The sequence below is a fragment of the Spermophilus citellus genome (genome assembly GCF_964194105.1).
Source record: "Spermophilus citellus genome assembly, chromosome: 3".
Taxonomy (NCBI): Eukaryota; Metazoa; Chordata; class Mammalia; order Rodentia; family Sciuridae; genus Spermophilus; species Spermophilus citellus.
Window position 1 is genome coordinate 214,731,133 of NC_138184.1, and position 12,406 is coordinate 214,743,538.

The window sequence follows — 12,406 nt, forward strand, 5'->3', positions numbered from 1 at the left end:
AGAGAAGCAAGGTTAACTTGAACCAAATTTGTTGTTATTATATTGGAATATCATAAATAACTGAGTAGAGGATGGCTTACAAAATCCATGGTGTTTAGACTCTTAGTCTAAGTGACCTGATTCATGATAAAGAGAATGTAGGATTATGAAGGTCGGAACACTGGAAATTACAGCACTTTGTCAGCTTTCTAACCCGGCTTCACTCCCTGAGAGACCACCCTGTGTGACATTAGGCCCCCAATGCATGAAGCAAAATGCATTATGAAGCCAGATCTCCTTGACCCACAAAGAAAACAGAAAGGCAACCGTGATAGAAGAAGAGAAAAAGGAATAATCTAGAGAGAAAATAATTGGGTAGCCGGGAGCAAAATAAATGACAGATCCAAATGAACTTCATTATTTCTCAGCTGGAAGATGTCAATGAATTTCTAAATTGCCTCCCCATCTTAAATGCTTCACCGTTAAAATTTATAATATTAACCACTTCTAGGTGACAGACTAAAACTCTTCAAGTATATATTGTCACTCACTTCAGACGTCTAGGAAAAATCAGTAACAATTCTTCATTGCCTCCTACGCTCTTTTTCTTTGCATCTAAATCTCCACACAGTAGATTCATGTCTGGTCTCATGTTGATGTTTATTCCTTAGTATTTTTAATTCTTAATGTTGAAAATCATAAATTAAAATATTAGCATTCTAATACTTTGTTTTTAATGTTCCTTTCTGTTCCCAACAAGTAGGCCCTTCTTTGAAGAATTGTTCTACATCATTTCCATGCAATTCTGGTGATCTGCCAATATAGAGGCTATTAGATTTTAACAACAGGGGCACCATCTGGCCCAAGTTAGGCCAACGAGAGAGTCTCTTTCCCAGTGGCCGTGTCCTAAGAGGGAAAACACACACACACACACACACACACACACACACACACACACTTTTGTTTGAGAATAGCAACTTTTATTTCTTGCAACTAAAGAACACTAATAGTATCAGAAACAAGCATAAAAGCAGAGTTGGGAACAGATCCCCAGGGATCTTGGAGTATGTGGAATTCATTATTGAGTTAAAAATGTCATGTGACATTAATGTCGGGGATGAGACTGACATTAATATTCTAGACTGGGAAATTAAGAGTCCATGATAAATACTGAAGGGTTGATAGACAAAATTATTGACAGAGTCTCCTGAGATACTAATTATAAAATCTTAGGAACCAGTGGCTGTTTCAATAGATGGATAAATTAAACCGAGGAAATGATGAACTTGATGCTAAAATTTGAGACAGAGACTGAAATTCAGAGCCTTCCTGTAACACCATGCCCTAAGCATCTCTTTTAACCAGTTGTTATATTCCAGATGTTCCATGAAAACTGAACTCAAAAATGGATCATGCAACTTGTTCAATTTGATAAGTTTAATTGAAAAATTTTCCACTTACCTTACAGGAATCTTAAGGAAAATAATGGGATCCAAGCTGTTTGCCAATTTTACTGGTGAGGATTTAAAGACCTAACAAAACCTAAGCCATCAAACTTCTTGCCAACATTTCTATTTTGCTTCCATTGCAATATTTCTCACAAGAGAAATAAGTGCCCATACTTCATTGATACTGACCCCATTTCTCATTACTCTCATTGATCTCTAGCACCTTTCTCCTTTTCTTGCTTAATTTCATCTACACACTCCCTTGAATACCTAGAATTTGCTAGAAACTTCCATCCCAGAACTTGTGCCTCACTGCTCTTACTTTCTTTGCCTGCCTGTAAATGTTCTTTCCCCAATAACCATGTGGCTTGCTTACATCAACCTTTGTTCCTTTCCAGATCACCTTCTCCTGGAGTTCTTCTCCAGTCATTGAACTTGAAATTTCAACCTTTGCCCAACAATATGTATTGCTCTTCTTTGTTTTATTTTTCTGTTGCATTTATCCTAGACCATATATTTTACTCTGTTGTATACTTTTGCTCAAACTTGGCCCCAATAACTTATGCCTCCTAAAATAGCTTCCTTAGATAGTTGACTCCCCTAAAATCCAGCCCTTGACTCATGTTAACATTTGAGTGGCAGAAATAGTATCAGACAAATTGCTGGATGAAGCCTTAAGAGAGTTTGGTGGCTTTCGATTATTTTTTCTTTCTTTTTTTTTTTTTTTTGTAAACTATAGATGACTTTCATTTTTCTTTTATAAATGACAGAAGAATGCATTACAATTCTTTTAAAAAATATTTATGTTTTAGGAGTAGATGGACACAACACAATGCCTTTATTTTTATGTGGTGCTGAGAATGGAACCCGAGTCCCAACCATGCTAGGTGAGCGCTCTACCGCTGAGCCACAATCCCAGCCCCAACATTACAATTCTTATTACACATATACAGCACAATTTTTCATATCTCTGGTTGTATATAAAGTATAATCACACCAATTTGTGTCTTCATATGCTTTGGATAATGATGTTCATCACATTCCACCATCCTTGCTAGCCCCCTGCTCCCTCCCATCTCCTCCCAACCCTCTGCTCTATCTAGAGTTTGTCTATTCCTCCCATGCTCCCCCTCCCTACCCCACCATGAATCAACCTCATTATATCAGAGAAAACATTTGGCATTTGTTCTTTGGGGGGATCGGCTAACTTTATTTAGCATTATCTTCTCTACCGCCATCCATTTACCTGCAAATGCCATGATTTTATTCTCTTTTATCACTGAGTAATATTCCATTGTGTATATGTATGCCATATTTTTTCATCCATTCATCTACTGAAGGGCATCTAGGTTGGTTCCACAGTTTGGCTATTGTGAATTACGCTGCTATAAACATTGATGAGGCTGTGTCCCTGTAGTATGCTCTTTTTAAGTTTTTTGAGTGTAGACGGAGGAGAAAGATAACTGGGTCAAATGTTGGTTCCATTCCTAGTTTTCCAAGGAATCTCCTTACTGCTTTCCATATTGGCTGCATCAATTTGCAGTCCTGGTGGCTTTCAATTTTGAGCTTTGTTGAGGTCTGAGATGTCTTATTAAAAAAAAAAAAGTCTAAGTATCCATTTGGATAGACCCTAAAGGAAAATATGATGCAATGTGGAGAAAATGAAGTCTTGAGACTTCAAGACAGAGAACTAGCCTTCCAGCATTTCCCTCAAGTCCAGTTTTCATCTGTTTCCTTTAAGAAGCCATGTTGGACCTGTGAGCTCCTCAAGCTAACAACACAAGGATCAAAACAATGTCCTAAATAAGAGCATTCAAACCACTAGGAGAACCATGAGAAATAAAATGACTTGTTATAAGCCATGGTGGGTTTCTGTGCACTGATAAACAGGGCAGTATTCATTGTCTATATCTTCCAGAGGAGTGTCAATTCCATGAAAACAGGGGGATTTGTTCGTTTTGCTCTTTGCTGCATTCCTAGCACCTATAACTGAACACTCAATAAACATGTTGCATAAATGAATACATGAATTAGTTAATAAAATAAACTGGTTTTATTCTTTATGGAAACTTGCATAATCAGTGTTTAGAAGGGGAAATTTGTCCAAAGAGATTTTCAGGAATCAATCTATATAACTAATACTTCCTAGGATAATGAAGTCTTATTTTGGATATGGTTGAATTTATTGATAAGGATCCATGTAACAGAATGTCAGAATTTAATTTGCCAGCTTTAGTTAAGTTTCCTCATTTAATGAAGAGATATCTAAACTTAACCTTCCAAAAGCAAGTTACCTAAGACAGCCAGATATCTACTGGCTTACTATGAAGGGAAGGAGCATGAAGATTTTGGAAAAGTTGGATCAGATAATACACATCTTGTCTCTCCTTTATTGACTACATCTCAGATCAGACCTCTACTATCTCTCCCTTTACCCTTGCTATGAGACAATGTATTGGAAATCTCTAAATAAATTGGTAAGAATTTCAATTATTGGTTCTTTACTTTTGATCTAGAACACTTGAAATCTAGAAAGCTAGAAGTTCAACTGGAGTTTCAATTGAAATGAGCCTATTTATCAAAGCAGAAAGGGCAGAAACTCCACTACAGGCCAATAAATGGCAGTTGATCCTTGAGCTAATATGAATAAAACTTATTGTTAATAACATTCACATTATGTGACAGCCACAAAGAACTTAATTCAATTATCCTTAAAGCAGATCATGTGGTAAAAGTTTTCTCTTTTGTTTAGCAAAGATAGGGCTTAACTTTAACCAGAGAGCATAGAAAGCTTCAATATTTTTGTTGTCATAATCTAATTCATTAGGACTTCAATCCTCCAACATCCCACCTGTATGATCACAAGGTGTGATGTGACTTAACTAGTTGGAATCAGTGTAGACTCAGGTGAATTGGTAAGAAACATGCATGAAGAGTGTGAGATAAAATAGTGCAAGTGCAAGTGCAAGTAAGCTTACAACAAGAAAAGACAGCCTGATACTACTCAATAGAACTTCTTATCTAATATGCTCAAACTTAAGAGAGCCAAAATATTGTTTCTCTCTAGGACAAGCATCATGATCCCTGAAAAATCTTTAAACTTTTGTTCCTCTGAATAAATACAGAAACCTCTAAAAATTATAAATGTTAACTGGTATATACTTTCTTATATATGTATTATTGGTGCTCTTTCAAAGAGCATGTTTGAAGTATACTAATTTATGATTATGAGGTGCTACTGTCTTGCCCTTAGTGAGCACCTTTATAAACAGTTTAAACAAGGACTACAAAGATATGCATAGTGTATCCAGAAACCTCAAGGGGTAGTGCAGAAACCAGGGGCAATTTTCCTGTGCATGAATAAGTATAATGAGAGAGAAGATGCCCCGGTAGTGGGGTGGGGTGGGAGAGGGCACTTACTTCCCGACAGGCACCAAGAACTTAACTAGAGAGATGTAGCTAAGGCAACCCCTCAGGGAGAGCAGCCAGGGAATAAATGAAATGACCTCAGTAGCTTGCTTTCCTCCCTCCTTCTTGTTGATACTCCCAGGTAGAAATAGAAGGCAAGGTGCCTGGGAAAACCTCATGAAACACAGAGCAGACTGGACATAGCCCTCTATGGGCACATGGAAAGACTGTAACACAACCTCTCTCAGACCTATTCTTTGGGGAAATATCTCCAAATTACTCATAGGCCCTATGTGGAAGTTGAATGACCACTGCTCTTCCCTTTCCACCTCTGTAGCCTCAGGGGGAAATTCCTTCCACCAGATGCAGAAAACTCTTGCCCAGGTAGCTTTGATCCCACAAAAGACGACTATGGAAAAAAATGGAAAAGTCCTGGACAAAAGTTGCAACAGTGCATTTTTTTTTCTCCTAAAGAAATGACGTCTCGAAATCAGCATGAACATCAATTCTTGCCTACTAGATAAAGTTATAGCTAGATGTCAAAGTGTCTGGAAGGAAAAACTGCTCAAATAAGGATTTTACTCCATGCATAGATTACTAATGAAATTAATGAATTGCAGCTGGCTTTTTGGAAAAATGAAAGAGAAAAATATATCAAGAGTATATAATACATAGTATGGATAAATATGGTTTTGTGAAAACTATATTTCATTAATAAAAGTGTGTGTGTGTGTGTGTGTGTGAGAGAGAGAGAGAGAGAGAGAGAGAAGAGAAGAGAAGAGAAGAGAAGAGAAGAGAAGAGAAGAGGAGAGATGCTGCCTGAAAATGCAAAATTCAACTTTATGTGATGGTATAAAACATTTCAAAGATACTACCTTCAGCTGTAGGTAAATTAGTTTAGCAATACTAAACAAATACTGTAAACTGCTTGTGTTCATAAGTTTGTAACATTTTCATACCTTTGCCCTTAGAATTCACTCTTAAACTCCATCTAGATATTATCCATCCTCCAAGGAACATACCAACACTTAATTCCTTCCTATTTGAATTCAACTCCAGTCCTATAATTTCTTTGAAAATTTTAGGTCTCATCTACCCTTAATCATGATAATCATTATGATTCTAGTACATTACATTATTAATGCTTTTTCCTAATTTCGAAAAACTTTGTGTATTCAGGATCTATAAATGAAAGAGATTGGAGACCATGAATTCCAAATTTTATTTGTTTTCTTCCTAGAGAGTCTAACATCACATTATGCAGGTAATTGTGATTCAATTGATTCTTGATTACATAATTAAAAGAATGAATAAAGCAGAGGATTAGTCAGGGCGCTTTAGGAATTTTACTTTTATCCTGTAATTCAAATGTAATAATGTTATAATGAATTTAGTCAGTTACAAAGATTTTTTTCAATATACTATGTAATTTTATGAGTTTTCAAATATTGTGTATAGCTAAAGAGTTCTTATCATTTTGTGGAAGTTTATTGATTTTTTAGAAGGCATTAAAATACTAAGGATGGTTTGCTTAATCCTGAAATTTAGTTGTGGAATTCTATATAATAATCACTTCATTATACTATCCCCCAGCTCAAGAGGAGCATGTAGTTCACTCCATCTTCATTAAGAAGAGCAAAATTTAAAAGGAGCTACATTGATCCTGGTGACTTTTTGCTATTTTCTCCTCATATCAAGTTACAGGTTACATCCCAGTATGGTATCTATTTAACGCTATGATCCATGAGCAGCACAAGAGAACATATTCACAATTATAGCTGAAATGGTAGCAAATGATAATAACCTGACATCATGGTTATAAGAATTTGTGTTCAGACAAGTTCAACTTATATTTATCAGGGTCTTGTAAAAAATAGTGTGGTACCTACTTTTTTTTTTCCCAGAAAGAATATTAGGCAAAAAATGGCAACCTTAAAAATATATGGTATTGGAAATTATAAGTCTAAAATTTATGGCGTTCATTGTTAATATCTCAATCTGTGGTTGCCCATTCACAGTAAATAAGGCATTCATGTGATTCTCCCAAGAATCTCTGAAACTGACGTATTTTAAGCTTTACTCTGTGTTTGATGGAGCTGACAATCGAAAAGGGGATCATTCTCTGTGATTAGTTTACTTTATGTAAATTTTTATCTTCACTAAGAGCAAATCAAATGTGTGGACACAATTTCCACATCTCTACAACCTCTCAGGCATCCATTCCTTCCTTCCCAGGAGGTGAAGGATATGGTGGTGTTGGTATTTTTCCATGTTCCATTCTTTGATAAGGTATATGATTTTCATGAACACTTTCAAAGAAAAAAGGAAAATATGTAGCAAGATTGTAGACACATAGCATCTTTAACCAGATCCACAAGTGACCCAGTATAGTAGTTGAAATGGATATAAGCAGAAGAAATGTGTATTTGGGTGTGCTTTGTATCTGTTTTGCTTGTATATCTATTTCATGCTTTTAAAAAATCACTTAACAGAAATTAGATACTCTCATTGTTCATTATTTTTCTTGCTAGATAAAAATAATTTAACATGTAGATCTGCATTCCTTTTCCATTCGAGTTGAAATACTCCTGAATTACACTGGATTCCTTGTGACTCCAGCAGGATACAGCATTTGTACTTGCTTTTGGTGCCTTTCCTGAAAGAGTGAAGGATAGAAAAGTAGCAGGAGGGTGGATTTCTAAGAGAATGATGTGTTTTCTCTGATGAAGATGCTCCACATCTTTTATTTCTAGAAGACTTAGAATCTACATAAGTTTGAAGTAGGCATTATTTCCTGGATGCTTAGAATAACATTATGCTCATTTCTCCTCATGCAAATAAATGTAACTTTTTAAAAAGTGCATTGAATGCTGTGATATCCTAATCTAAGAATGTTGATCTGCCTTATTCTTTTGGGAGAGGATTAATGGGAGGAAAAGTCCTTGCTTTTCTTCATTAGAAAAACCTATAACTAAAGGTTGATAACATTCTAATTATTATGTATAGGAACTACTTTTAAATTGTTCAATTTGCGGAAGATACTGGTTTCTATTCTCTCTGTTTGCAAAATTATTTTGATCTCTGTTCTTTATTTGAAGAAGTTAGAGAACAATTAGTTTTAGATTTGCAGAATTATGAGTTAGATGTTATGGGGAAAATTACCTCTTATTCCTAAAGAAATATCTGTCCCTTCAATAGGTAAAGGACACACAGCCTTTCTTTTCTCACAATTTATTACACTCACATGAAATCATTTAACTGTTTTATGCCCATGTCTTCCCACCCACCCAGTTTAGCAATCCTCCTTTGATAAATATTCAGAGCATTGGAGTCCCTTGGAGTTACACTCCAATAGAGCTAATAGGATATGAGGAGGTTTTTCCAGGAGTATGTCGAGTCACAAACCTTCCCGCAAGATCCTCTTTTTCACAATCTTCCCACAAATGAGGGTGACATCATCCATACTTGCAGGATACAGGGGGAACTCTCAGGGATACCAATGCTAAGCTGAATAAGGACACTCTCTGGTCACTGGAAGGTTGTTTTCACTAGGTTTTTGGTGAAAGTGTTTTACACCCTTCCAATGACCATAGGAAGAGCTTATCTTCACTTAAAGTCTGAAGAAATCTACATGACTTCTTCACATTTTCCTTACCATCCTCAAGGTTTAACAAACTTCACGGTAACATTCATAAGCCAAGAACATTTGGAAAGAGACTCTATGAATTGCCAGGGACAATCTCTTCTACCCCGCTCGCAATTGTGAGAATCAGTGATTTGGGGAGCTGGTTCCTTTATATTTATGTTTCAGTGCCTTGGTGTGATTTAATGAGGTGTTCAAAGCTGAGGCTGGGTAGAATAATTCTCAGGACTTTGGGCATGTTGAATTTCATACCCTGTGCCAAGAAGATTTGCATCTCAACCCTATTTTAATGTAGAATCAGGGCATTGTTATGGGGTTTGCTAGGAATGGTAGCTGACACAGCAGAGACACTGTGCCCTTTTGGCTTCCTGCCATGCCCTGCAATAAAGGAGTATGCCACAGTTATTTACAGGACTCTTTTTCCCTTGGGAGATTTTGTTCTAGTTCACCTGATCTCATTACTGATTCGTGGTTTTGGCTAAATTATGATGAAGGGGCAATGTTAACTAACAAAAGTCTAACAAAATTTGCTGCAACCATCATTCCACCCTTCTGGAAACTTGCTGTAAAAAACACATTTAAGATGCTGCCTTTTTTCGTCTTTTCCATCCATCCCTATAAGTACTTTCTTTTATTCAGGTCAGCTTGTAAAAGGACTGTATTTACTATTCATGTTTTTGTCATTTGCACTTTACAAGGTACTTTGTTTGTATGAAGCACCCATCCATAAGACGCCTGGAAGCTTGTCCTGTTTCTATTCTGGCAGCTGGCTTTGACTTAGTGGGAGAAATGGACCCCATCAGCATTCCTAGCTCAGAGAGTTTTAGACTAGATGGCCAAAGCTGCTGAGCTGCCAAGACCCTTTGGCTGCATCATCAGACCAGTATGTAATGAATGGCGAGCCCAGGGTATGTGGAAGCTGTCATTTCTGAAAATGGACTTAAATCATCTTGGTAGATGACATTTGTCTATTGAGTTATCACATTGGAATTAGCAGCCACTATGTCAAGATAAATATTTAAAGCTAATCTCAACCAGTTGTCCTAGACTCTGAATAATAGAAGCAAAGACTTGTTTACTTAAAGACTCTTTGTAGAGTCCAGCAGATAAGAGTTGCACAAATAGTCTTTTTCACTGGTTAAAGAATTAAATAAAGAAAGAAAGAGGAATGAAAGCTTTGGTTTATGGAAACTAAGTACAAACTATCATTCTGTATTTCAGTGTTCAGATCTTGATTTATACTGTGCTGGCCCAAACTTAATACAATAAGAGCCTTTTAGTGTTCCACTTTCCTAGACTATTGTGTAATTTTTGTTGATCTCGGAAGCATCAGTTGAACCTATTAATAACTAATACAAGTTGAGTCTTCCTTATCTGAAATGCTTTGGATGAGAAGTGTTTGGATTTCAAATGTTTAAGGGTTTTGGACTATTTGCGGGACTGTGATTCCCTTGGGATATTTTGTTCTAGTGCACCTTAACTCTTTCCTGGTTCATGGGCTGTTTGGCTACATGATGGTGGAGGAGCAACTTGGGGATGGGATGCAACCCATACTTATTCATGTTTCCTATACACTGTACACACAGGCTGAAGGTTATAAGAAAAGTGGCTTTCCCTTCCCTTACGGAGTAGAAGGCTGTACACACTGACTCTCTGCAATATTTTTTGTGCACCTGCATTTTGACTGAAACACGTCACATGAAGTCAGGGATGGAAATTTCCATGTGTGGTGTCAGATTTGTAATCCAAATTTTTGGGATTTGGAACGTTTCAGATTTGGGATTTTGGATTTAGTAATGCTTGAACTGTAGAAAGTAGCAAAAACATGTGTCACATTTGTGCCCATAGTGATGTAACTAATTTGAATGAATTCTCACTAAAGTTGCACTGAAGAGTGAAGGTGACAAAAGGAGATCCACAAAATCAAATTATTGCACACAAAAGCACCTTTTATTCAGCATCACCTTGATTTATTTTTCTAGTATTTTTTCCTCAGATGGAAAAATAATTTCATCAAGAAAACATCTGTTTCTGCCAAAATGAAAAAAAAAATCATGTTTTAATATTTTAATTAGAAAACAACAGCATTGCATTGCACTAGGGCATGGTTCTGCCTCTCTCCCTCCCTCATTTTGCTGACTTACTTTTTAAAAAAGAATCCAATGGCAGAGAACAAGGTATTTTCCTCAAATGGAGTGATTATATTTTATTGCTGCTTTGTTTAGTATGTACTTTTTTCAATTTGGGAAAAAAAGAAAAGTCTAGCTGAAAAAAAAATATCTAGAAAGATATGTAGTTTACATGTTCACAACATTTAAATTGCTGCCAAAAAAAGTAAAAAGAAAAAAAAAGTAAATGTGAAATATCGCATAACTTCAAAAACCTTACCTCAAGTGTCTATCATTTACCATGTACTATAAGTCAACTTTCTAAATGGGATTACAGTCCTTTATTATAAGCCCCTAATGGTACTATGGTATATATTTTAAAAAATGCTACTACAAAAATTTCTTTCCTCATCATTTTGCCTATTGTGTACTTAAGCTATAGATATTTTTTGAATAAAAAGCCTACAGTAGGTATAAATGCAATAGTTAACTGATTCCGGTTGCTGATGTCCTTTTCCTGTTCCTCAGAAGGTGGGATCATCTAGTCCAGCATCTTCTCCTGTTTCTTGCCTTCCTTTTTCTTCTTCTTAGATTCTGCTGTGATTCAAAAGAGAAAGAGAGAAATAAGCCATCAAGCTACTGCTCCTTAAGGGAAGGGAAAGCCACTTTTCTTATAATTGGTCAGAAATTAAAAGATAAAATTAATAAGACAAGGTGCTTACTTTTGGCAGTTCTCTTGGTAAATGGACAGAAGTGTGTGAGTGTGTGTGTGTGTGTGTGTGTGTGCACAAGAGTAGCCAGGAGGAACACAGCCTACCCTGGTGTAACTATAAATGCCTGTTATCTTGTTGGTTGCCTCCATTTGGTATGGAAAACATTGTTTGGGGGTCCTGCTTAGAGAGCAAACACTACATGCAGGCATCTATCTCAGGAAATTAACCAGTCCTCCACTTAGTGAAAAGCTTCAGGAGCTTAGCTTAGCTGAGAAAGCTCTCAGCGCTCTCATTCCTTTGATTAGGAACTGTTTATGAGCATTAGTGATTCTAAAATGCTTCCACTCTGAATATGGCCTCTGCTTACATAGTCAGCAACTGATTTACATAGAACAGAACAATCATGAACCACACATAGTCTGCCTGGTATTTCCCTGAAGGACCTCCTAGTCTTAGTGAAGCCAATGGAAGAGGCCAACCTGAGTTAAACCAGGCAAGTAAAATCATGAAAATTTAAATCCACATCATATACAACAACAAGATCGAGATCCTAAGTAGAATGAGACATACTCCATGTTTGTATAAATTTGTCGAAATATACTCTACTGACATGTATAATTAAAAAGAGCAAATTTTAAAAAAATTAAATCCAAAGGCTCCATCCTTTTCCACTCAAACTTCTTGCCTTTTCTCTTTTGCTAATAAGAGGATACAGTAGAGGGGAGAACACATTTACATCGGCTGCAAAGACAAGAATGGTCAGAATCCCTGAGCTAGCAAGCCAGAAGATACTGCTAGTTGTTTCTGAGCTGCTTCACCCATTTGGTCCACACTGATGGCAGAATCATACCAGCTAAGTACAGGGTCTGAAGTCAGATTGCCAGAGTTTAAATTCTGGTTACATCACCAGGCTACTGTGAGACTTGGGGAAAGTAATTTAATGTTTTTGTGTGTCAGATCACTCACTTTTGAGTGGGCAAAAAATAGTACCACAGCATATGAAAACAACCACAAGATTAATATCCAAATTAAATGAGTTGCTTAAATCCACTGAGAACAGAATATAGCACAAATAGCTCAATAAAGGTGCATAGTTATCATTAGTTG

General features: G+C 36.5%; 1 protein-coding gene across 2 annotated transcripts in view; it reads right to left on the minus strand.

The window, feature by feature from the left end:
• Positions 1-10,440: 10,440 nt before the first annotated feature.
• Positions 10,441-12,406, minus strand: part of PTN (pleiotrophin) — a 99,397-nt gene continuing 97,431 nt past the window's right edge. The window contains exon 5 of one of the 2 annotated variants that reach the window (XM_081283774.1): positions 10,441-11,180. In XM_081283774.1, coding sequence (XP_081139900.1) covers positions 11,128-11,180 — 53 coding nt within the window. In that variant the 3' untranslated portion in view covers positions 10,441-11,127. Of the gene's footprint in view, positions 11,184-12,406 lie in introns of both variants that reach the window. The other variant, XM_081283773.1, reaches the window with a different exon arrangement.